At 41.0% G+C, this 27,432-nt stretch overlaps 2 protein-coding genes across 2 annotated transcripts in view; one reads left to right on the forward strand and one right to left on the reverse strand.

Moving 5' to 3' along the window:
- The window catches only part of tmod1 (tropomodulin 1), a 99,565-nt gene extending 95,002 nt beyond the window's left edge, over positions 1–4,563 (reverse strand). The window contains exon 1 of the mRNA XM_034187488.1: positions 4,256–4,563. The gene's annotated coding sequence lies outside the window, so the exon portion shown is untranslated. The remainder of the gene's footprint in view (positions 1–4,255) is intronic.
- A 16,131-nt stretch (positions 4,564–20,694) lies between these two features.
- LOC117526592 (tudor domain-containing protein 7A-like) overlaps positions 20,695–27,432 on the forward strand; it is a 61,844-nt gene continuing 55,106 nt past the window's right edge. Inside the window, exons 1-2 of the mRNA XM_034188651.1 lie at positions 20,695–20,904; positions 24,324–24,471. Coding sequence (XP_034044542.1) covers positions 20,701–20,904; positions 24,324–24,471 — 352 coding nt within the window. The 5' untranslated portion in view covers positions 20,695–20,700. The remainder of the gene's footprint in view (positions 20,905–24,323; positions 24,472–27,432) is intronic.

Here is a 27,432-nt window from a genome sequence, read left to right on the forward strand (position 1 = left end):
AGGAGATGTAACACAGTGGTAAACATACCACTGTCCCAGCTTTTTTTGAAACGTGTTGCAGGCATCCATTTCAAAATGAGCAAATATTTGCACAAAAACAAAAAAGTTTATGTTTGAACATTAAATATCTTGTCTATGGGGTGTATTCAATTGAATATAGTTTGAAGAGGATTTGCAAATCGTTGTCTTCTGTTTTTATTTACATTTTACACAACATTCCAACTTCATTGGAATTGGGGTTGTAAACTGGAAGCTGCTGTTATACCTGTCCAAATTTGGCTCCATTTCAAGCCATAGCAGGCTGAGGTATAACCCAGCGTACCTTGACTGATTTCCCCAAGCAGGTCCCTCCTGGCAGCTTCAACGTGGAATCTGCCTGAACAGGTACATCACTTGGCAAAAGATGTGAAAAGTGGTTTTCTTTCCCCAGAGCTTGTGGACTCTTGGCCGCATCAGTCATCATGCACACCTCAAGACAGCCTGAGAAAGGCACAGCCCTCTGGGTGAACTTGGTGCACATACACGCACACACACATAGAGAACACAATTCAGCGGTGCATGAAGCCATCACCAAGCTGAGTGTGAAGCAAGCAGGAGTCCAGCCGAGCTCCCAAAACTTTTGAATATGTTCAGAACCAGTACAAGTTGAACCAACCCTTTCTGAGTTTGCTCATCTCTACCAGATGAGCACCATACTACCCAAAGCACTATAAGAGAAAATGGTACCAAACTTAGCAAGTGGAATGGAATGGATTTTTCTAAACATTCTTACTCCAATTGAGGGTCACAGGGAGGCTGGAGCCTATATCAGCAGTCACAGGGCAAGGCGCGGTACACCCTGGACAGAACAGCAATCTATCACAGGACTATGGACTGCATTTTATATAATGCTTCAACATCTGAATCAGAAGCTCAAAGTGCTTTACAATGATGCCTCACATTCACACACACACACACACACACACTGATGTCAACATGCTGCCATGCAAGGTGCTCAAGGGCACACTGAGAACAACTTGGGCATTAAGTACTGTGCCCATGATCAAGACAGTGATCATTTGCTTTGTCAGGAGAATTTTTCACTTGTCTTTTGGCGTTACCATTTTTCTTTGGGGTCACCACAGTGGATCCTGCATAGATCTGCATGTTGATTTGGTGTATTTCACATTTACCCCAGATTCACTTCTTCCACCGGAATCCTCATGGTGAAGGATGCCGGTGTCGCCGACCGAATGGTCCCCACTAAAAATTGGTCCACCTTGCTTTCACTGCTCATGCATCATTTTGGAGCATCAGCAGTGATTCAGCAATTATCGCCTCGTTTCTGCTAAAAACATCATCTGTCTCAGCGACAGATATCTGAAGCTTTTGTACAAAAATTATTTCCACATAAGTTCAGCATCATTTCATAATAAAAGACGCGGGGGGGGGGCGATCAGAGTGCGTCTACGTCATTTCGGAGTGTCAGTAGCGATTCACTGATTATCGCCTCATTTCTGCTAAAAAAGGTCATGTTTCTGCTTAAAACTGACCAGAATGATTTAAGAGGTTTTACTTTGTCATCTGATGGTTGATAATCACATTATTCCCTTTGATCTCTTTGGGTGAAGAGAGTCAGACTGAGACACATGCGCAATGAAGGCAGGGCGGACCAATTTTTAGAGGAGCCGTTCAGTCGGTGACACTGGCACATGGACGCCTTGAGCCAGGGACCTTCTGCTTGAAAGGAAAAAGTACTACCACTGCACCCACTGACTCAACAAGGTATCTCAAAATGATTTTAATGGATTCTAATGAAAATTAGAGGAGAGGTACATAGGTCTTGTATCTAGGAAGAGTTGATTAGATATTGAGACATAAATATTTTTCATTAAACCTGCTGTTGATTTCCATTTTATTTTTTGTTCTTCAATAAAAGTGCATTTATAAAGAGAGAACTGTGGACACTTGACAAGGTATGCACTCTGTGTGAGCTTTATATTATCATGCAGTCACTAAACCGATTCTACACACAGTAGCTTTACATACGTCTAAAACAAACCCTCCTCTTTTTTTCTTTTTGGTGACAGCGAGGCTGTCAGTTTGACTGATGCGCCTTTGGTCTCCACTTTGGGAGTCGGTGTGGAGTCGTGTATCACAATGTGTAACAAGGAGCCTCACGGGCGGCGTGCTGCCTCGTACTGAGGTCAGGACGTGTGCACTTTGCAAAGGTCAAACGTTGTAGGTTTGTTTGTTTTTGGTCACATTTTGTTTCACGTCAGAGAGCTATTACAGTGTAAATCACTAAAATGAAGCCATCTGATCATCTCTGTGTTAGAAGGTTAAACCGCACATCAACATGTGGAAAGGAAAACACCAAATGACAAATGTGAAGAGGCGCCACTGAATCTGGAAAGGCATGTGCTGTAAGTAGATCATGAAGCAAGTGACAAGCAAAACAACTGAAGACAACTGTTGCATCTCTCAACATTCAGAATCCTGTGTGAAATCCTGATCATAACATAGATGTTAAGTAGTGTGCAGATTTAACTTGGAACATAACAAAAAAAATTACTGATGCATTTTTGGCGACACTTGCTAAGACTGTAACAGTTATCATAGGCGGTCAAAGCAAATTTCACTGGGGTGGGGGGGGTTGAATGAAGTGGTCCAATGCAGCACTATGTGTCACTGGTATTATCTGTAAAATGGTGCATTCTGAAGACTTGATATATACTTTGATATGAAAGGATTAAAAACCAAGTGCGAGGTTTGTACAGGAAAATATCAGACCGAGGTCTTGACAGTACACAGACTGAGTAAGCGAGGTTAATAATTTGTTTATTATATGGGTGTTCGGAGCTGTGTTTCCATCCTGTTGGTCTTTATTTTGCATGTCCACTTTGGTTAATTCCTCCAGTTCAAACTCATCAGTGTAATAACATTCGCTCGGAGAATGCTCGGATAATTTCTTTGTTCCCTTTTTGTTTTGTTTTATTTCACACCGTGAAAATTGTAAACAAAGTCGCAAATGTGATACGTGATCCGGACCGACTGTCATGCTAACCGTCTGATATGGGAAAACATCACACCGGAAATCAGCCAATCAGAGCGTGTGTACCGTCATAGCCATATAATAATCCTAATTAGTTTAGAATAACTGATTTATTCATGATTTACTTCATTTGTGTTTTCTGTAATATTAGTATATATATGATCATGACATTTAATCCTTTGATGTACAATAGGAGTGTTTTACGAATAACTTTCAACCTTGTATTAAATTATAAAAAGGATTCATTTTTTTATTCAAACATATTAAAGATATTGCCTCTTTCAGAGATACAAATGATGCATAGAATTAAATCATGGCATATTTTACAGGGTTGCAACTAAATAATACTTTCTTTATGAATTCATCTCAATTTTTTCTATTCTCTGGATTAATCTAGTTGTTTGGTATATAACATGCCAGAAGATGATGAAAAATGTCAGTGTTTTCAAAGCCCAGGATGACATCTTGAACTGTCTTCTTTTGTCAGATTAGAGCAAAGAGACTAGAAAATGTCCACATTAAGAAGCTGAAATTGGGCAATTTACACTGAAAGTGATTAACTAATGATCAAAATAGATGAGAATGAATTAAATAATTGCTTAATAATTAATTCACTGCAGCTCTATGAGAACAGAATACATAGTCCATGTTACAGACTTTTTTAAATAGTACAGTCTATGTGAATATATTGTCTGTTTGTTTTTTCAGTTTTATTAATTTTTTTTTTAATTAACCGAGAATGTTATGCTTTCAAATAGGCTTCTGAAAATAAAGGGGAGTGGGGTGGCTGAAAGTTCCCTCATATTCAAAACCAGGGGGGCTGGAGCCCTTGCGGCTCCCCAGCTCTCACCGCCTATGCACGTTATCTCACAAATTTGTGTTCTGAACTGTGAAAATAACTGTGGAAAAAAAAAAACATGGTTGGGTTGAACAAGATGAAATACTCAATCGAACATCAAAATGTGTAGTCACAATAGAAAATGTGTTACGAATTGCAATATTTCTTATAATAAAAGCCCCACGTGGCGGCTGTGAATGTTCCACGCAGATTTCTAATATCCGGTCTCTGCACTGAAACAGACACAACACTGAACTTCAGTTAACTTAAGTGCTTCGACCTTTTCATGTCCAATCGCGTATCTGCTCATTGAACATGTGCTCGTCACCAAATGTGCGCGTTTTGCAGCCTGCAGAATTCTAATTTTGCGTTTAGTTTCGTACCTCCTCCGACGCTATTTATAGCTGGACGTCCCGCTGGGTGACAGCCGCGAATACTTTGACCAGATATGGTTTCCTTCTGAGCCGCCTGGAGTCGCACTGCACGATCCGCTTCGGGGCACCAGCACAGTCCCGGAACCGCCAGAACCTCTAGAACCCGGCCATGCCTCTGCACGCGGCCGTCCCGAAGTCAGCGGATTGCAGCCGGTTTCCTCCCCACGTCTGGTGGAGGCTGTCAGCGGCTTCACGGAGACTCGATCTGATCTCCCGCAGAGGGCAAAATAAACTTAGTGGGGAGCGAACCGTCCCGCTCCTCCTGCTCCTCCCACCGCAGCGCGCGGCTGCCCTGTCACTCCAGTGACGACACACAACCCGCTGTCAGCCGCCTGCGCCCATTATCGGACACCGTCAAAGTCAGAACATATGGTTTAAGAGGCGTTTAGTAAAAGAGCGCACGATAGAAACTGTAGAAATCTTATTACCTCCGCCAAGGAGGTTATGTTTTCGGTCGCGTTTGTTTGTTTGTCTGTTTGTCAGCAGGATAACTCAAAAAGCTTTGAACGGATTTTGATGAAATTTTGTGGAATGGTTGGAAATGACAAGAGGAACAAGTGATTCAATTTTAGTGGTGATCCGGATCACGATCCGGATCCAGGAATTTTTTAAAGGATTCTTCACCATTGCGGGATAGGGGGAATTTTGACATTCTAGTTTCTAACTCAACAAAAACAAGGCAGAAAGGCTTGAAAAAAAATTAAGGTGCAACATAGTCAAATGTTCTATCAAACAACGAAGTTTGGTGATGATCGGATCCGGAGTCCGGATCTGGTGATCCAGAATATGCAAAAATATAGGAAAAATAGAAAATGTGTCAGTGTGAGGTGACAAATGAAGCTAGAGATGCACAACTAACACCAAATTGTAGCTGAATCTGTACTGATTCAGTAAGGTGTCATCAGATTTGATGTAGCTTCAAATGTTATGGAGCTAGAGCTAGAAGAAAAATCGTTTTTATACAATAACTTTTGAACTAATAAAGACATAAAAGTGATTCCAAGTTCTAGTGGTATGTTTTCCTGGTCAAGGATGTCAAATATAAAGGAAAGAAAAGTGTATGTATCATATACTCAACAAAAATATAAACGCAACACTTTTGGTTTTGCTCCCATTTTGTATGAGATTAACTCAACGATCTAAAACTTTTTCCACATACACAATATCCCTCAAATACTGTGCACAAACCAGTCTAAATCTGTGATAGTGAGCACTTCTCCTTTGTTGAGATAATCCATCCCACCTCACAGGTGTGCCATACCAAGATGCTGATTAGACACCATGATTAGTGCACAGGTGTGCCTTAGACTGCCCACAATAAAAGGCCACTCTGAAAGGTGCAGTTTTGTTTTATTGGGGGGGGGATACCAGTCAGTATCTGGTGTGACCACCATTTGCCTCATGCAGTGCAACACATCTCCTTCGCATCATCCGTGAAGAGAACACCTCTCCACGTGCCAAACGGCAGCGAATGTGAGCATTTGCCCACTCAAATTGTTACGACGACGAACTGGAGTCAGGTCGAGACCAGATGAGGACGACGAGCATGCAGATGAGCTTCCCTGAGACAGTTTCTGACAGTTTTGTGCAGAAATTCTTTGGTTATGCAAACCGATTGTTCCAGCAGCTGTCCGAGTGGCTGGTCTCAGATGATCTTGGAGGTGAACATGCTGGATGTGGAGATCCTGGGCTGGTGTGGTTACACGTGGTCTGCGGTTGTGAGGCTGGTTGGATGTACTGCCAAATTCTCTGAAACGCCTTTGGAGATGGCTTATGGTAGAGAAATGAACATTCAATACACGAGCAACAGTTCTGGTTGACATTCCTGCTGTCAGCGTGCCAATTGCACGCTCCCTCAAATCTTGCGACATCTGTGGCATTGTGCTGTGTGATAAAACTGCACCTTTCAGAGTGGCCTTTTATTGTGGGCAGTCTAAGGCACACCTGTGCACTAATCATGGTGTCTAATCAGCATCTTGATATGGCACACCTGTGAGGTGGGATGGATTATCTCAGCAAAGGAGAAGTGCTCACTATCACAGATTTAGACTGGTTTGTGAACAATATTTGAGAGAAATGGTGATATTGTGTATGTGGAAAAAGTTTTAGATCTTTGAGTTCATCTCATACAAAATGGGAGCAAAACCAAAAGTGTTGCGTTTATATTTTTGTTGAGTGTAGTTTTGGTTGTAACACTGAATTGTTGAATAGATCACTGTGCCAAGGAGGGAATCTCTTTAGGGTCAGTGACCCTATGGCCTTGTGTAGAGAAGTGTTTCATAAATGTTAAAAAAAAAAAATTAATATATGTGCAGTTTAGTTGAATAATAAATTTAATTTTGTCTCTTTTTTGTTTTTGTCTATAAGCACATGCAATATCAACATCAGTGCTCAGATGACAGTAGCTTCTGGGAAAGGTGCAAGTTGCAATAAACTGTGATGCCAAGCGTTAAGGATACATGCTATCCAGTGACAGCAGATGAAACTTTTTTACTACTGAGCAAACATCATTGTTAGACTTTTTTAGGTTCAATGATTCCACGGCGTGTAGATGTTATGTCGTCAGTGACCACAAGGCCTTGGCGGAGGTTTGCACTCTGAGTGCTTCTAGTAATTATTGTTGTTGTTTTACTAGGGATCACTGGCTCTGCCATATTTGTTGCTTGCATATGTTGTATACAGAGGAGTGCAAGTAAAAAAAAAACAAAAAAAAACAGTAAACCAAAGACTTTTCAGCAACTTAACTTATTTAATGCCCATTCAGCTCATGCAGGTGCATAAACAGAAAGTTATAGTATTGAAGGTCACAGTGAAATAATGAAAATTATGTTACTTCAAAAATTTGCATCCCCTTTATTAAATGCTCTCTATAATAATAATAATAATAATAATAATATCTTTATTCTGGATGGTCCACATAAATACCAAAGTGCAGTACAACATGTACAGACCCTATATTTCTTTTCAGTGTACAAGTGGAATATTCAAAAAAAATACGGGTTTAAAATCAACGTTAAGATATTACAGCTGTGACTTAGGTCAGATCACTCTATAGCACCAGAACGCATCACCAGTCCATAGCAATTACAGTTGTATGCAAAAGTTTGGACACCCTGATAATTTTCATGATTTTCCTTTATAAATCATTGGATGTCTGGATCAGAAATTTCAGTTAAATATATCATATAACAGACGAACACGCTGATATTTGAGAAGTGAAATGAAGTTTCTAGTATTTACAGAAAGGGTGCAATAATTCTTTAAACAAAATTAGGCAGGTGCATAAATTTGGGCACTCTTGTCATTTTATTGATTTGAATACATTTAGCACTAATTACTGGAACACAAAATTGGTTTGGTAAGTTCATTGACCCTTGACCTCCTTACACAGGTGAATCCAATCACGAGAAAGGGTATTTAAGGTGGCCATTTGCAAATGTTTCCCCTCTTTGCATCTCTTCTAATGAGTGGCAACATGGGAGCCTCTAAGCAACTCTCAAATGACCTGAAAACAAAGATTGTTCAACATCATGGCTTAAGGGAAGGATACAAAAAGCTATCTCAGAGATTTCAGCTGTCAGTTTCCACTGTGAGGAACATAGTGAGGAAATGGAAGACCGTAGGCACAGTACTAGTTAAGGCCCGAAGTGGCAGGCCAAGAAAAATCTCAGATAAGCTGAAGCGAAGGATGGAGAAAACAGTCATAGTTGACCCACAGACCTGTACCAAAGACCGACAACATGATCTTGCTGCAGATAATGTCTCTGTGCATCGTTCAACTATACAGCGCACTTTGAACAAGGAGATGCTGTATGATGCTGTAATGCAGAGGAAGCCTTTTCTGTGGAAGCCTTTTCTTATTTTGGAATAAGGTGCAGTGGACTGATGAAACTAAAATTGAGTTTTTGGACATAACGGGGGGGGTATGCATGGCTGAAAAAGAACACAGCAATCCAAGAAAAACACTTGCTACCTACAGTAAAATTTGGAGGTGGTTCCATCATGCTGTGTGGCTGTGTGGCCAGTGCAGGTAATGGGAATCTTGTTAAAGTTGAGGGTCACATGGAGTCCAGTCAATATCAGCAGATTCTTGAGAACAATGTTCATGAATCAGTGACGAAGTTGCGCCGGGGCTGGATCTTGCAACAAGACAACGACCCTAAACACTGCTCAAAATCTACTAAGGCATTCATGCAGAGGAACAAGTACAACATTCTGGAATGGCCATCTCAGTCCCCAGACCTGAATATTATTAAAAATCTGTGGTGTAATTTTTAAACAGCTGTCCATGCTCAGAAACCAACAAACCTGACTGAACTGGAGATGTTTTGTAAAGACGAATGGTCCAAAATACTTTCAACCAGAATCCATACTCTCATTGGAAGCTATAGGAAGCGTTTAGAGGCTGTTATTTCAGCAAAATTTATGCACCTGCCTAATTTTGTTTAAAGAATTATTGCACACTTTCTGTAAATCCTAGAAAGTTCATTTCACTTCTCAAATATCAGTGTGTTTGTCTGCTATATGATATATTTAACTGAAATTGCTGATCTAAACAACCAATGATTTATAAAGGAAAATCATAGAAATCATCAGGGGTGCCCAAACTTTTACATAAAGCTGTATTGATCAATTCGTGGTCTATCTTTTGAACTCATGCAAATATTCTTACCAGTACTCGCATAAACATTCTTTATTTGTATAATAGACCATACCTGTGGTGGTTTTATTTTTTTGTTGAGATGACAGACATACAAGCAGAATTGTCACCGGAATGCTGCTTGTCAGGTGTGTGACTGCTTTTAATCCCAATTTGTTTTTCCTTTAGTGTTTAGGAACTTTTAACGACCTCATGGACAGCATTTTTACATAAAATTATGTTCTATTAACACATAAATATATCCATATATTAAATAGCAACACCAGTTTTTACACAGGATCCTGCTTCCCAAACATTTCTTCTGATTTTGTGGTGGAATTGGTGAGCCCGTTGCTGTGTTTTAACTGTGGAACATCATTCAGTGTATGGCCCAAGATGGGGGCAGAGTTACCACTGTGAAAATGCCTGAACTTGTCTAATCTTGTAAACTAAACAGAGTCAAGCCTGGTGGGTTATTTAGTGAATGATGATGTCCCTTACTATAAAGATTAGATTAGATTAGATAGAACTTTGATACCTTGGGAGACTCGCTCAGGGAAATTGAGGTTCCAGCAGCATTGTATAGCAGCACACAGGGTAAGAAGCACACAAAGTATCAAAAGTGAAAAAAGAAAACATGGTTGCCAACTCTCACACATCTGCCATGTTTTCTAACATGAAAAATTCAACTGAACTACTTTCAAAAACCAACCTTCAACTTGAAGTCTGACAATGGAATGGTTTATACTCTAACATTAACACTGATCCTCTGTTAATTCTGAAACATTGAACGGTCACGGAAAGTTGATGTCAGCTGTTGTTCAGTATCAGTTTGAGGATCAGATCCTCAAATGGCTCAACAACACAGTCCTTCTTATTTGATTTGATTTGATTTGTGGGCCATTTTACATTGCTGCTGTTTTATATATATATATATATATATATATATATATATATATATATATATATGTGTGTGTGTGTGTGTGTGTGTGTGTGTGTGTGTGTGTACTGCTTGTTACATGCAAATGTAAAGGCAGCTACCAATGACCCACACCATAAAAAAGTGATTATATTAAAAAACAACAACAACAACCTCCCCACCTCCAACAAAAACAAAATGCTTTTTCTTGTAATTTCTGATTTTTATTTTTATTTTTTTTTAGATTCTGTCTCTCACAGTTAAAGTGTACCTATGATAAAAATGACAGACCTCTCCATCCTTTGTAGGTGGGAAACCTTGCAAAATCGACAGTGGATCAAATACTTATTTGCCTTATTGTATTTGCATGGAAACATAAGATGTTCTCCATAATCAACAAATAATAATTTGTTTACAGCATTGTAAAAATATTTGTTGTATTTTCCCATGGAACTCCATGAATGTCAAATATGAGACTTATATAATTAAGTGATCAAAAACTGGGCACACATTTATAAGGATTTTCAAACATTAGATGTATGTTTCCTTAAAGTAATTTGTTTCCTGTATTATACAAAACACATTACAATCATGAGACGTTCCTGTGCAACTCAAAATATATGCCCATGCTTATCTTATACTTTCAATGCTACAATCATTATAGAGAAATAAATCACTTAAATCGCTCTCTACAACTATTTATGTTGGTGTGTTTGCCAAATTATGTCATTCATCAGATCATATACCTCATTCAGCAATTTAGCACATTTTTATTTGTGAATTCAATAAAACTATATTTACAAAGATGATACATGATATCACATTAGTGTGCTTAGGTTTAAAACGCTTGCTCAGTTAAAACTAACAAATAATGAATAAATAAATACACAAATAAATAAATAAACAAACAGGAACCAACCTCATTTAAGTCCAAGTATGTGACGGGTCACAGAATCCGCTGTAACGCCACTTTTGACCTTTTGAACTTTGGCGCGGAAGCGCGGAGATTAGCAGCGGACGTTCGATGAGAGAAAAAGTCGCTGAAAATTCCAGGTAAATTAAAAATGAAACAATGTTTTTAAGGTGTGCCTTAACGTCACTGTTTACTGTGGTTTCATTGTGACAATTATAATTTAAAATAACGCCAACAGTTCGCTGCAGGTAAATGCTTGAGGCTAAGGTGTTAGCTTAGCTTACGGTTATCTCTTCAGTGATGGAGTTTATCGCTCACGTTACGGCTGATTAATAGGCACGTTGCCATAACCTAACTGATTTTAATTAATAAGGCTTTACGTCATGTCTAACAGTGAGAACTTTGTTGTTATGAAGTCATGTCGGCATGAACTGATGCGGCAGTCTCCTCAACTATAATAAAGTTATTTTATCAGGCGCCTCTAGCTTAGTTTATGACAAGTTAAAAGTGGACGCTCTCGTTATGGCCGAACACTTTCCACAGTTTCTGGGGATTCTGTGTTAGTACTAGAGGTGGGCGGATCGATCCTAATATTGATGATATCGATACCAACGCTGGTATTGACATTGAACAATCCTCGTGTAAAAAGATCTATACTCAAACTTTTTTTCTCTCCCGCACGCACTGACTGCATCTACTCTCTGTCTGTAAGAACAGCGCTGCGCTGTGTCATACAACACGGAGCAGTGCACCCTTGTATTGTGGTTTGTTAGCCCTCTACCTCAGGAGATTTTGTTTTAAGTTGTGTTGAGTGATATTTTTTAAACAAAAATGTTGATTGTGATAATCAAGTATTTTGTTGTCGTGTACGATGTTTGGCGAAATTCTATCCTAGGTCTTTTGGATCCTTTGCATCTATGAAGTTTAAATATGAAAAAGTATCTATCGCGATACTGGGCCTGTATTTACTTGGTATCGGATAGGGATGTGAATCGTTCAACAACTCACAATTCAATTCGATTATGATTCTTGGGGTGAAGATTCGATTCAGAATCGATTTTCCTTTCAAAGAGCTCTGAGAAATAGTTATATTACTTAAAAAATGTTTATGTTTAAGAAAATGCAGCTTTATAAGGTTAATCAAGTGATTCTAGATGTAAATTTACTTATCTGCTTTGCTCGTTCGGAGTTGGATGGCAGTTTAGCGAAACGCTGGTCAGTAGTCGGCAGAGACTGCTGCTCCTCTCTTTTAGCTCCGGCATGTGGGCTTGCGGATTTGAAGTGTTTCCGAAGTACATGACTTTCATTTTGCAGATTTTGCACACTGCATAAGTCATGTCAAGCTCCTTCTTACGCAGCAAATAATAAAATCCAAAATGCGCCCAAACATTTGCCTTCAGCAAAGCTGGCTGAATTAGCTCTTCATCCGCCATGCTAAGCTACAGCCACTGAACTCTGCAGCTCACGAGTGTTTGAAGCACGCCGGACCCCTCCCCCCTAGCGGGGACGCTGTAGTATGGAAGCCGCTGCCTGACAAACAGTACACGCAGCGAGTAAGCAAGAAAAGGTTTTAAAAAATGCTTTTTAAAAATCAATTCTTGGACATTTTGGATTGATTCAGAATCATAATAAATAAGAATCGCGATTCGGATGTGAATAGCTTTTTTCCGACACCCCTAGTATCGGATCAATACCAAAATTCCCAGTATCGCCCACCTCTAGTTAGTACACGCCTGCGGCCAATGTGCTTGATGAATTCCTGCACAAAAAGTAGTTTCCAGATAATTGTGATATATTCCTGTGAGATAATGACTATATCTCATCTAAATCAATTCTAAAATTTACCAGTAATAAAATTATAAAGATAAGTCTCACCAAAATATGCTTGATTAACATGTATTAGTATTATTTGGAATGCCAGCTTTAAACATATATTTGTACCTGAAAATTCTATTTTTAAAGCCAGCCAACTTTGGTTAGGGTAATCATAGCATTTGATACAGACAAGAAGAATGAATAATAACAAAATTTGATGCACCTTTGGCAGCAATTACAGCCTCAAGTCTTCTTGAATATGATGCCACAAGCTTGTCCCACCTATCTTTGGGCAGTTTTTCTCATTCCTCTTTGCAGCACCTCACAAGCTCCATCAGCTTGGATGGAGAGCATCATCACACAGGCATTTTCAGATCTCTCCAGAGATGTTCAATGGGATTCAGGTCTGGGGTCTGCCTGGGCCACTCAAGGACATTCACGGAGTTGTCCTGAGCCTCTGATATGTTGGCTGTGTGCTTAGGGTCACTGTCCTACTGAAAGATCAACTGTCGCCCCAGTCTGAGGTCAAGAGCTCCTCGGATCAGGTTTTCATCCAGGATGTCGCTGTACATTGCTGCATTAATCTTATCATCAATTCAGACTAGTCTCCCAGTTCCTGCCACTGAAAAACATCCCTACAGCATGATGCTGCCACCACCATGCTTCAGTTTTGGGATGGTGCCTTTTTTCTGCTGCCATGTTCCTTTTACTAAGGAGTGGTTTCCATCTGGCCACTCTACCATACAAGTGTGATCGGTGGGTTGCTGCACAGATGGTTGTCTTTCTGGAAGCTTCTCCTCTCTCCACAGAGGAATGCTGGAGCTCTGACAGAGTAACTATTGGGTTCTTGGTCAGTTTAGACAGACGGCTATCTCCAGAAGGAGTCTTGCTGGATCTGAACTTTTTCCATTTCTGAATGATGGAGGCCACTGTGCCCATTGGGACCTTCAAAGCAGCAAAAATGGTTCTGTACCCTTATCCAGATTTGTGCCTTGAGAGAATCCTCAGTTTTGGGCTCAGTTTTGGGCTTCATGGCAAAGTCTGTGAATACTTATGTTCATGTGAGTTGAGTTTGCAAAAATCTCAAAACGTTTTTCACATTGTCGTTATGGAGTAGAATTTTAATGGGGAAAAAATAATTTAATCTATTTTGGAATTAGGCTGTAACATAACAAAATGTGGAAATAGTGCAGTACTTTCTGGTTGCACTGTATTTCTGGTGAAATATGGTGAACCCACCATATAGTGCTAAGCTACCATGGAACTTTAGTCACCAAAACAACCTAAATTCACTTTGAATCTTCTGCGGTGACCCCAAGTGACAAACATGGGAGCAGCTGAAGGGAGTTACTATATGTCCCACAGATTCAACTGTTTCGCGTTGAGTCACTGACATGAAATGTCATAACTTATTGCGTCAAACGCGGAACTGATGTGTGAATTGAGCCCATGACAACATGCCAACATCTCCAGCCTCTGGAGATGTCGGCATGTTGTCTTTTTTTTTTCTTTTTTTTTTCAGCTTGCAAAATAAAATTTAAAACTGCCCACTTTGGCAACATTGCTTTGCTGCAGCTATGGGCTTAAATACTTTATAAATCCTTTATTCGTGCCCCACTCGGCATGTTCGACCACAACACTGTGTATTCGGTTTCATCCTACAAACCAGTCCTGAAGGAACAAAAGACAGAACAAAGATTAGTTCCGGTCTGGATGGATGATTCCATCCAGCGCGTCCAGGACTGTTAGAGTTACACTGATTGGGATATGGTTAAGAACACGTGTAATAATTTAGATGAACTGACTGACACTGTGTGCTCCTATGTGACGTTTTATGAGGAACTTATCATTCCAAGGAAATCTGTTTAGAATTTATCCAAATAATAAGCCTTGGGTCTCTAAAGCAGTGAAAACTTCCATTAACAAGAGGAATACAACCCCTGGCAAAAATTATGGAATCACCGGCCTCGGAGGATGTTCATTCAGTTGTTTAATTTTGTAGAAAAAAAGCAGATCACAGACATGACACAAAACTAAAGTCATTTCAAATGGCAACTTTCTGGCTTTAAGAAACACTATAAGAAATCAGGAAAAAAAAATTGTGGCAGTCAGTAATGGTTACTTTTTTAGACCAAGCAGAGGGAATAAAATATGGAATCACTCAATTCTAAGGAAAAAATTATGGAATCATGAAAAACAAAAGAACACTCCAACACATCACTAGTATTTTGTTGCACCACCTCTGGCTTTTACAACAGCTTGCAGTCTCTGAGGCATGGACTTAATGAGTGACAAACAGTACTCTTCATCAATCTGGCTCCAACTTTCTCTTCATCAGTCTGGCTCCAACTTTCTCTGATTGCTGTTGCCAGATCAGCTTTGCAGGTTGGAGCCTTGTCATGGACCATTTTCTTCAACTTCCACCAAAGATTTCAATTGGATTAAGAGCCGGACTATTTGCAGGCCATGACATTGACCCTATGTGTCTTTTTGCAAGGAATGTTTTCACAGGTTTTGCTCTATGGCAAGATGCATTATCATCTTGAAAAATGATTTCATCATCCCCAAACATCCTTTCAATTGATGGGATAAGAAAAGTGTCCAAAATATCAACGTAAACTTGTGCATTTATTGATGATGTAATGACAGCCATCTCCCCAGTGCCTTTACCTGACATGCAGCCCCATATCATCAATGACTGTGGAAATTTACATGTTCTCTTCAGGCAGTCATCTTTATAAGTCTCATTGGAACGGCACCAAACAAAAGTTCCAGCATCATCACCTTGCCCAATGCAGATTCGAGATTCATCACTGAATATGACTTTCATCCAGTCATCCACAGTCCACGATTGCTTTTCCTTAGCCCATTGTAACCTTGTTTTTTTCTGTTTAGGTGTTAATGATGGCTTTCATTTAGATTTTCTGTATGTAAATCCCATTTCCTTTAGGCGGTTTCTTACAGTTCGGTCACAGACGTTGACTCCAGTTTCCTCCCATTTGTTCCTCATTTGTTTTGTTGTGCATTTTCGATTTTTGAGACATATTGCTTTAAGTTGTCTGTCTTGACGCTTTGATGTCTTCCTTGGTCTACCAGTTAGTTTGCCTTTAACAACCTTTCCATGTTGTATGTATTTGGTCCAGAGTTTAGACACAGCTGTGAACAACCAACATCTTTTGCAACATTGCGTGATGATTTACCCTCTTTTAAGAGTTTGATAATCCTCTCCTTTGTTTCAATTGACATCTCTCATGTTGGAGCCATGATTCATGTCAGTCCACTTGGTGCAACAGCTCTCCAAGGTGTGATCACTCCTTTTTAGATGCAGACTAACGAGCAGATCTGATTTGATGCAGGTGTTAGTTTTGGGGATGAAAATTTACAGGGTGATTCCATAATTTATTCCTCAGAATTGAGTGAGTCCATATTTTTTTTTCCCTCTGCTTGGTCTAAAAAAGTAACCGTTACTGACTGCCACAATTTTTTTTCTTAATTTCTTATAGTGTTTCTTAAAGCCAGAAAGTTGCCATTTGAAATGACTTTAGTTTTGTGTCATGTCTGTGATCTGCTTTTTTTCTACAAAATTAAACAACTGAATGAACATCCTCCGAGGCCGGTGATTCCATAATTTTTGCCAGGGGTTGTATAAGTGGACGCATCCTAAAAAATTGTGCTGAACAATTAGCTAAGATCTTCACCTTTATTTTTCAACAATCTCTTTACCATCAGTATGTGCCAAAAATCTGGAAGGAGTCAATTATAGGGCTGTCACGATTAGGAATTTCTGGAGACGATTAATTGTCAGACAAATAATTGCGATTGACAAATATATTGTCTACTTTTTTTTTCTTTTTTTCCCTTCTTTATATTCTACTATCGTAGTATAATTACACAACTCTGGAAGAACGTTCGGCTTCTGTGAGTGGAGAAGCTGGGAATAGTGCAACATTTTTATTTTTATCGTCATTTTACATACAGTCCCAACTTTTTCTGATTTGTAGTTGTTTCTGTTGCATTTCTGAAATTGTTTCTCCTTATCAGTCACGTTTTGTGCTTAAACACTACATTAAGCTCAAGATTGAACAAATAAATACCTTTGAAAAATAACAGCTGTTAAAGTTCAGAGTTCTCACCTGCTTTTTCTCCACAGCAGGGTTTTTTTTTTTTTTTGCTCAGTTCATTCATATATTCTCATTTTTTAAATATATTTTTAAAGATATTTGACTGTTTATTTCATCTCATGATCTCATAAATTCAGTATACGACGCGCACATGGTGTGAACAGGACGGTAACGGCAGAATCACACCAGCAGAGAGAAGTAAAGGCAGCTCCGTGTTTTGATTTTGTTTTTTAAACATGTTCACTCAGGTTAAAATCCCCTCTCTGCTCCGTGCTCGCTGTCTTGTGTGCACTGATGGTTCAGCAGCATGTCGTGCTTCCATTCAGGAATCTCCCTCACCCACCCCCTCCCTTGCAGTCTGCAGCCTGTTGACTCCGCGCGCGCACGCACACCCACACACACACAGACACACACACCGACAGCTCCTTCGGTAAACTCCGCATTTTACACGGCTTTAAAGAAGACGGCCACTGTTTTAATCGGCCGTCTTATCCAAACGGCAGGACGGATTGCTCCTCAGCCTCCATGTTATTGTCCTGCCTTAAGACGAGAGCGAAACAGAGTGAGCGAGGCTGCAGCACAATGATGTCAGATTCTGAGTCGTTTTATGCTTTGTGGATGAAATAAATAATTCACGGTAATCGCGAATATGAAAATAATCGCGATTGGCGAATATTGTAATAATTGTGACAGCCCTAGTCAATTGTTCCTGTACCAAAGAACAAACTGGCAAAGTCGAATAACGACTACAGGCCTGTAGCTCTGACATCTATAGTTATGAAAAGCTTTGCAAAAATTGTCCAGTCTGAACTTTTGAGCCAGGTGGTGGATAGGCTAGACCCTCTACAATTTGCTTATAGGTCTGGCAGAGGGGTTGCCGATGCCTTGGGAACTTAGCTTCATTTTATTTCCTCTCATCTGGAGAGCCCTAACTCTTTTGCTCAAATGGTTTTTGTTGACTTTTCATCTGCATTTAACTGCATTCAGCCACACATTTTGACGCAGCGACTGTCCAGCTATAATATAGGACACAACCTTGTCTGCTGGCTGACAGACTTTCTCACAGACAGACCACAGCGTGTTAGTGTCAACAATGTTCTGTCAGATGTCCTCTTGTCCTCCACATGATCGCCTCAAGGGTGTGTCCTCTTGCCTCTCCTCTTTGTCCTGTACACTGATGAGTGCAGAAGTCAGCACGACGGCCGATGTATCTTGAAATTTGCGGACGACACTGTGATTGTCTCTCTTCTGAAGGGCCCAGACACTGAGCACGGCCCTATGGTGTCTGATTTTATTGAGTGGTGTGAGGCCTCCTTTTTAAGGATTAACTCCTCAAAAACAAAGGAGATGCATATTGACTTTAGGAGATCTCCTCCTCCCCTCTGTCCTGTGCTGTTTGGCTCAGAGCCAGTGGAAGTGGTGCACCAATACAAATATTTGGGAACAATTATTGATGACAAACTGACTTTTGAGGCTCAAGTAAATGCCCTCTGTTCCAAGGCCCATCAGCACATGCACTTTTATTGGAAACTGCGGAATTTTAATGTTGAGAAGACATTTATGAGAATGTTTTATTCATGTTTTATTGAGTCTATTTTAACATTTTCTTTTGTATGTTGGTTTGGTGCGCTTTCTATGAAGAATAAAAAGCACCTGCAAAGCATTGTGCATACCTGTGGCAGAACTGCAGGATGTGTACAGGACACATCTTTTGAAAAGGGTGAGACAGATCTCCTCAGACCCCAGCCATCCTCTATGGGCTGAGTTCACACTGCTGCCATCTGGCCGCAGGTTCACTGTCCCCAAGTGTAGAACCAACAGATTTTAAAATTCTTTTATTCCGGTTGCAGTTGGTGTTTTAAACCAGTGTTTGTAACTGTAATTGTTGTTCATCTTTTTAATTGTCTATTTTTTGTGTTATAGTTTTACTGGATGTGTAAATTGGTGTGTATTTTTGTTGCTGCTGCAAACCAAATTGCCCCCTTGGGGATAATAAAGACTCCTTGAACTTGAACGTCAGATTGCACATTGTTAAAACAACAATCACAGCATTATTATATTTATAGAACACACCTAAGCTCTTGTTTAATTGTTTTTTCAATCACACACTCCTGTTTGAGTCATTTTATTTATTTTAATCACAGCAGATAGGGTGTATATTTTGATTTCTCATCCATTAGTGTAAGGCAAACCAAGCTACCACCACTGACAGAAAGTTCTACACAGCTTGTCACTCGGTGGAAGTTGACTGCTCATGAACCTTCACTTTTGAAACCGTTTAGTCCCTCATAGGTTTCAAATATATTGCTGCATTGTAATTTCTTCTTCCGGGGCAGCACTGTGACCTAGTGGCTGGCACTGTTGCCTCACAGTGAGAAGGTCATCCCTGGTTCTCAAGACCAGGTTAGATGGCTCTGTCCCTTCTTTTTTTCTTCCTTACTCTGGATGGCATTACCCTGACCTCCAGTAATACTGTGAGAAATCTTGGAGTCATTTTTGATCAGGATATGTCCTTCAGTGTGCATATTAAGCAAATATGTAGAACTGCTTTTTTGCATTTGCGCAATATCTCTAAAATTAGAAAGGTCTTGTCGCAGAGTGATGCTGAAAAGCTAATTCATGCATTTATTTCCTCTAGGCTGGACTATTGTAACTCATTATTATCAGGTTGTCCTAAAAGTTCCCTGAAAAGCCTTCAGTTAATTCAAAATGCTGCAGCTAGAGTACTGACAGGGACTAGAAGGAGAGAGCATATTTCACCCATATTGGCTTCTCTTTATTGGCTCCCTGTTAATTCCAGAATAGAATTTAAAATTCTTACTTATACGAGTAAGGTTTTGAATAATCAGGTCCCTTCTTATCTTAGGGACCTCATAGTACCATATCACCCCAATAGAGCGCTTCGCTCTCAGACTGCAGGCTTACTTGTAGTTCCTAGGGTTTGTAAGAGTAGAATGGGAGGCTGAGCCTTCAGCTTTCAGGCTCCTCTCCTGTGGAACCAGCTCCCAATTCGGATTAGGGAGACAGACACCCTCTCTACTTTTAAGATTAAGCTTAAAACTTTCCTTTTTGCTAAAGCTTATAGTTAGGGCTGGATCAGGTGACCCTGAACCATTCCTTAGTTATGCTGCTATAGACTTAGACTGCTGGGGGGTTCCCATGATGCACTGAGTGTTTCTTTTTATTCACCTCTTTTTGCTCTGTATGCACCACTCTGCATTTAATCATTAGTGATTGATCTCTGCTCTCTTCCACAGCATGTCTTTTTCTTGATTCTCTCCCCTCAGCCCCAACCAGTCCCAGCAGAAGACTGCCCCTCCCTGAGCCTGGTTCTGCTGGAGGTTTCTTCCTGTTAAAAGGGAGTTTTTCCTTCCCACTGTCGCCAAGTGCTTGCTCATAGGGGGTCGTTTTGACCGTTGGGGTTTTTCTGTAATTATTGTATGGCTTTTGCCTTACAATATAAAGCGCCTTGGGGCAACTGTTTGTTGTGATTTGGCGCTATATAAATAAAATTGATTTGATTTGATTCTTCCTCTTTGTGTGTTTTTAATATTTAGGAGTGCCTTAGTATACACTAGTAGAGTTTCACCTTAGATTTGGAATGTATAATCGAAGATACACCGTACTGAATTTTCATGGGTTCCATTCCCACCTGTGGTCTTACTGTGTGGAGTTTGCGTGTTCTCGTGTTTGCCTGGTTTCTCTCCAAGTACTCCGGCTTGCTCCCACATCCAAAGACACGCAGGTTAGGTGGAGTGGAAACTTTAAATTTCTGTAGGTGTGAGTGTGACTGTGTTTTTGTCTATATGTGGCCTTGCGACAGACTGGCGTCCTGTCCAGGGTGTACCCCGCCTCGCGCTCCATGACTGCTGGGCTAGGCTCCAGCCCCCCGCAATCCGTAATTGGACTAAGTGGTTGAAAATGAGTGAGTGAGTGTAATTTCTTCCTTTCATTTTATGCCTTTGTGTGTTTTGACTTTTTTTTAGGATGCCAGACAGCGAGTTGGTCAAGAAAATACTGAGGTCTGTACTCCAGTCCAGCAAGGCTGGTGTGCCCATTGACAGAGTTGATGCAGAATATCGGTTGCTGTGTGGCGAGACCATTCCAGTGGGAATGCTCGGCTTCTCAAATCTAGAGGACTATCTGAGGAGCATCCCTTCTGTAGTCCGTATGGAGTATCGCAGGGGCGAGGTGAGGGTTTGTCTTGTAATCTGATGTAGTTTGAGGCCATTGTTTGATGTAGACATGGCCATTATGCCTGGATGTAAGAGCTCCATGTTGTTGTTGTTATTATTTATTTATTTCTTATTGTGATGGCATTTTAAAGTGCAGCAGATGTGGTATCTTACTCACTCACTCATCTTCAACTGCTTTCCTGGGTTCGGGTCATGGGGGCAACAGCTCCAGCAGGGGACCCCAGACTTCTCTTTCCCGTGCCACATTGACCACCTTTGACTGGGGGATCCCGAGGCGTTCCCACCCCAGTGTGGAGATATCATTTCTCCACTTAGTCCTGGGTGTTCCCCGGGGTCTCCTCCCAGATGGACATGCTTGGAACACCTCCCTAGGGGGGCACCCAGGAGGCATCCTTACTAGATGCCCGAACCACCTCAGCTGGCTCCTTTCAATGCAAAGGAGCAGTGACTCTACTCCGAGCTCCCCATGGATGACCAAACTTCTCACTGTATCTGTAAGGGAGACACCAGCCACCCTCCTGAGGAAGCCCATTTCGGCCACTTGTACCCGCAATCTATTTCTTTCGGTCATGACCCAACCCTCATGACCATAGGTGAGAGTAGGAACGAAGATTGACCAGTAGATCAAAAGCTTTGCCTTTTGGGTCAGCTCCCTTTTCATCACAACAGTACGGTAGAGTGAATGCAATACCGCCCCTGCAGCGCCGATTCTCCGGCCAATCTCACGCTCCATTGTCCCCTCACTCGTGGACAAGACACCGAGGTACTTGAACTCCTTTCACTTGGGGCAAGGCCATATTCCCTACCAGGAGTAGGCAATCCCATCGGTTTCCTGCTGAGAACCATGGCCTCAGATTTAGAGGTGCTGATCCTCATCCCGGCCACTTCACACTCGGCTGCGAACCGATCCAGTGAGTGTTGGAGGTCACCTGCCAATGAAGCCAATAGGACCACATCATCTGCAAAAAGCAGTGATAAGACCCTGAGCCCACCAAACCGGAAACCCTCCTCCCCCGACTACGCCTCGATATCCTGTCCATGAATATCACAAACAGGATTGGTGATAAGACGCAGCCCTGGTGGAGGCCAACCTCCACCGGAAACGAGTCTGACTTACTGCCGAACACCTGAACACAGCTCTCACTTTGCGAGTACAGAGATCGGATGGCCCTGAAAAGGGACCCCCTCACTCCATACTCCTGCAGCACCTCCCACAGTATTGTGATAGTATGTGATTTGTTCTGTTGGTGGGGGGGAAGTGAAGTGAATGATTGATTGAATTATGATCCTAACGCACATCATTTTAGCTAAATATTATCCCTGCAGTGGCATTGTTTGGTCCAAAGCAGATGAAATGTGGCAATCTTAGTGTGACAATCAGAGGTACATCAGCATGGTGGCTTAGCTCAAAACGATGTCAATCCCCACATGTACGAGGTCTATTAGAAAAGTATCCGACCTTATTATTTTTTCAAACACCATATGGATTTGAATCACGTGTGATTACATCAGACATGCTTGAACCCTCGTGGGCATGCGAGAGTTTTTTTCACGCCTGTCGGTTACGTCATTCGCCTGTGGGCAGGCTTTGAGTGAGGAGTCGTCCACCCGCTCGTCGATTTTTTTTTCATTGTTTAGGAATGGCTCAGAGACTGTTGCTTTGTTTGATAAAAAATTTTTCAAAACTGTAAGGCACAACTGAGTGGACACCATTCAATAAATTCAGCTGGTTTTCGGTAAAAATTTTAACGGCTGATGAGAGATTTTGGTCTGGTAGTGTCGCTTTAAGGACGGTCCACGGCGCCTGACGGCGATCTGCGCTTCGAGGCGGCAGCGTCTCGCCGTTTCAAGTTGAAAACTTCCACATTTCAGGCTCTGTTGACGCAGTAAGTCGTCAGAGAACAGAGAACTTTCAGAAGAAGTCGGCATGAGGAGTTTATTCGGACATTCCATTGTTAACGGTCATTTTGTAATGAAAGAACGTGCGGGCAGAGTCGCATGTCGGGCTGGACCCGACCGCGGGGGGTCGCGGCAGGAAAAACACCTCCGTTGGAAACCTTAACGGGCAAGTTGGAACATGCCCAAGCTGTTAAACAATTTCTCAGTTACTCACTTGTTGAAAGCCATTAAAAGCCGCCTGAATTCTACAAATGGTTTTCAACACGGAGGTGTTTTTCCTGTCGCGGCGCACACAGATTTGCCGAGTCGTCACGGAAACGACTCGGCAAATTTGCGCGTACGTCTTTCATTAAAAAAATGTCCTTAAACAGTGGAATGTCCGCATAAATTCCTCATGCCGGCCTCTTCTGAATCTTCTCTGTTCTCTCACGATGTCCTGGGTGAATTAAGCCTTAAATTAGGATGTTTTAAGCTCGAAACAGGCCGACGACAGCGCCTGGAAGCGCTGCAGGACGTCCCGCTCCGTGGGAAGTCCTTACACCGACAGAAACACCCCATAATCTCTCATCAGCCGTTAAACTTTTCACAGAAAACCATCTTAATTTCTCGAATAGTGTCCACTCGGATATTCCTCACAGGTCCAGAAAAAATTTTGATAAAGCAACGCGCGCCGTCTCGAGCAGTGTGTGAAACAAAGGAATTCAGCCGAGAGGGCGGGTCCACATCTCACTCAAGGCCTGCCCACAGGGAAATGACGTGAGCGACACGCGTGAAAAAACTCACGCATGCGCACGAGGGTTCAAGCATGATTGGTGTAATCGCATGTCATTCAAATCCATATAGTTAAAAAAAAAAATAAAAGGGTCGGTTTATTATCTAAGAGACCTCGTAGCTCTGAGGAAAAATATTATTTTGTCACCATCTGAAAGCTCATATGAGACAGACACTTCAAATACTAACAGAGAAAATAATGTGGTGGTTATATTTTGTGATCACTGGACAGGAGTGAGCCAAATAATGAGTCTGAGGCAGACAAAGAACAGACTGGCAGGAATGCATGTGACTCAAATGGAATTCCCCTAGCCAGCAGTAGTGTCTTTATTTCCAAATTGAGGATCAGAAGACAAAAAACATGCTTTAGTGAATATCTCCTTCATTTATCTACCAAAGTGATCAAACTAATATTAAACCATGGTACAAGGGAATGCTTGGGGCATGATTGTGCTTTCTTATTCTCTTGTTTATTCCCTCTTAATTAGACATTCACAGGTATCGACACACTCTTTCTGATCTTTACACGGCACTTCATATACATCAGTGGTCTCACATCATTACAAAAATAATCAAGTAGATTCAGGTTTTTATTGTAGTCACAGTCAAACCATGGAGGGGAGAAGGGATTTGATAACCTCGCCTGCTGATGTGATCAGCAAGAAGGAAAACCAGCACACTGAGCTCTTCATAGAATGAGTTTTAGGTCATTGCTATAATGTCACATCTCAATCTGCCCTATAGCTGACATGTTTTGCTGAAGTGTGTGAAGAGACAACCCATATTGCAGAGCTGGTAGCCAAGCAGAAAAATTCCAAGAAATCTCGTAGTCGTCTTAATCGTGTCAGCTGCAGAAAGAGACCCAAGTTTTCCATCTCTGGCACACCCAATGGTAAGAGATTTCAACATACAGTCTTCTTGAAACATGGAAATTATACTGTCAGACTCTTCAGTCCAGAGGTTGACCACTTTAATTAAGGTATTTCTTCATAAAAGTTTACTACCACTGATGTAATCCATGCAAGCAACTACTATGGCAGAGTGCAGGTTATTATTTTTTGATCTTACTCACATTTCCCTGAGCTCTCCTTTATCCCACTTTATGCACTTCACTCTAACTTAACCACAAATGATTTCTTTCTGTTGTTTAGTGAAGCATGGTTTGCATCCCCATCAGCCCTCAGGTTATGGTGCCTCAAAAAGGTTAACTTCTCATTTGTCACGCAGAGATGTCAGCGCTGCTGGAGACTACAGGTGGGTGATGGGTGCTTGTATCCTGTTTAGTGTTGATTCTAGGGCTGAAACAGTTAGTCGAGTAACTCAAATAATTTGATTACAAAAAATATTCAAGGCAAATTCTGTGCCTCGAAGCTCCGTTTAACGTTGTAGTACATATACCAGGCAGGGCTGTGAAAACTCTGCGGTATTTCATGGATTTCATCATGGGGAGGTGGGGCGGGGTGTTAGTGATGTACTCTTTAATGGATGAATGAATTTATTTGGCACACAAACTCAACAATAATCGTGAACATCACTGAGTTTTTAAAATGCTTATAGCAACGCGTTCTCTTTTTTACGACATAATGTAAGTTTTATAAGTCCGCGGACACTGATCTGTGTGTCACAAATACAAATCAGTTTCCTCGGATCCGCGGAGTTTCGCGGAGGAAAAATGCCACTCAAAGCGTAGCTGTTATGACAGTTGTCGTAAAGCAGGACTGGTTGGTTGCTGCGGTGGCTCCTGTGCGATGCCACAGCTAAACGTAGCATGTGGACATCCCAAACTTTTAGAGCTTTCAAGTTTTTAAAAGAATTGTGCAGCATGTCTGTGTCACAGACCGACGTCGCACAGAGAGAAGATGGCGAGAAAGACTGTTTGAAAAAGTCTTAAAAGGACAAGAATCCGTGGAATCGTTGCTGGCTTCATCAACACACCTGAAAGATAAAAGAAATGGGAAAAGTGAACTATGTTCTCTCAGGAAACACTGTAAGAATTTTTATCTCCCTGGAAAATAAACATTCTGCTGTTCAAACAGGATTTTAGAAAAGATTGAGACTTTTTTCACTAATCTAGACTTTCTTTCATTGTAAAAAAGACATTTGTGGCTTTGAATGGATTTAGGCTGCATGAAGTTACACAAGAATATAACTGACCTTTTGATTTAAGGTATGTTATTAATATTTTACCATGATTTTCCAAATATTCTACAGGCTTTAGCTGTGGTTTTTGAAGTCTTCATAAATTTCATGTAGTTTAATTGTTCTGAGTTAATGCATAATTTGGTTTACAATTAAAAGGAAAATCATTCCAGGTTCTACTTCCACATCATATTCTGTTATTTCAACATTATCATTGACAGGTCAAATAAAAGGTTGAATATAAGATCATTTAAATATCGACTAATTTTGAGATTTGTTCTTCCAGGAGATGCTGAAAAAGTCTCATTTAATTCTGGGGCCCCACAGGGCCCTAGACCCCAGCTCATGGAGTGCTGAACCCCCCCCCCCCCCCCGACCCCCTGCAAATTTTCCTCGGATTTCACAATTTTCATTTCACAGCCCTGACCAGGCCTGTGTGTGGCACTGTAACATCCCCAGGAAAAAAACAGAAGACTAGAGCACTACTCTGTGTAAGAGCTAATCAATGTCAGCTACAGCTTTCCAAAGTGACACACAGAGTAAAATAAAGCCTTTTAAGAGAAAGAAGGTCCACACTGATTATCTGAAATAGCTTACTGCGCAATTAAAGTGAAGCAGTGTGTTTGTCTATTTTTATAAAACACACGGTTTGGTCCGCTGGCTGCGCTCTGCTCTACATGCACTTTAAGTCAAGTTTTCATTGACCGGGTGCAGAGTGGATTTGTCAGTGTGGCTTTTGTGGAAAAGCTGCACTCCAGAGGGGTGTGACAATTTACCCAAACTGACACTAACAATTTTCCTAAACTGTCTCAAACTGACTCCAAATATGACTAAATGAAGTACTTTTATTTATTTTTGGAAATGCGCTTCATTCTCAAAACAGCACATGAAGCGGTCTCTCTCCCTCCCTGCCTCTGTCTTGCTGTCTCTTTAGAATGCTGAAATGTACGTTTGTAAGTACTGGCTTTTTTTTGGGGGGGGGGCATACAACAGACTTTGAACTTTAAGATTTGATGTTATGAGCCCTGACGTGCAGGGCACCAGCAGTGCGTCCCGCTGTATATCTGCAAAGTCGAGTGCCGTTTGCTTTCATGTACCGTTTTGAGAACAGAGTGCATTTCCGAAAGTAAATAAAAGTGCTTTATTTAGTCAGATTTGGAGTCAGTTTGGGTCAATTGTCACACCCCTCCAAGAGCCCAGTTTTTCTCAGGCTGTGCTAATGGTGTCAGGGGAGTGCTGAGCTCCTGACACCGGGAAAGATCCAAAACTTGTAAAAATGTGAATAAATAAATAATTACCCAGGAAAACAGAAAGGGATACACTAAATTTGACAATCTGCGTGATGACGCAGTGACATTGTGCCATTGCTTAGGGGAGAGCCCTGGACTGTTGTTTAAAAACGCAAAATACTTTTTATCCAATTTACTCAGTTAATCGCCAGAATAATGGATAGAATACTAATCGATAGCTGCAGCCCTAATTGATTCGATCGCAATCTGAAGAACTTAAATTTTTCTGAAATTTGGTACAGACAGTGCTTGTGGGACTGTCTTTTCTTGTCTTGGTAAGTTGTACTTTCTGACTCAATTCATGTGGCCCTTGAAAGGGGCAAAAAAAAAAAAAATTGGCAATGTTCTATTTATTCCGGGAAAAACTGTTCAGTGCCTTTTTTTTGGTCTAATTTTGCATAAAGACTTAGCAAAGACTTTTGGAA

The sequence above is a fragment of the Thalassophryne amazonica genome, chromosome 15, assembly GCF_902500255.1.
Source record: "Thalassophryne amazonica chromosome 15, fThaAma1.1, whole genome shotgun sequence".
Lineage (NCBI taxonomy): Eukaryota > Metazoa > Chordata > Actinopteri > Batrachoidiformes > Batrachoididae > Thalassophryne > Thalassophryne amazonica.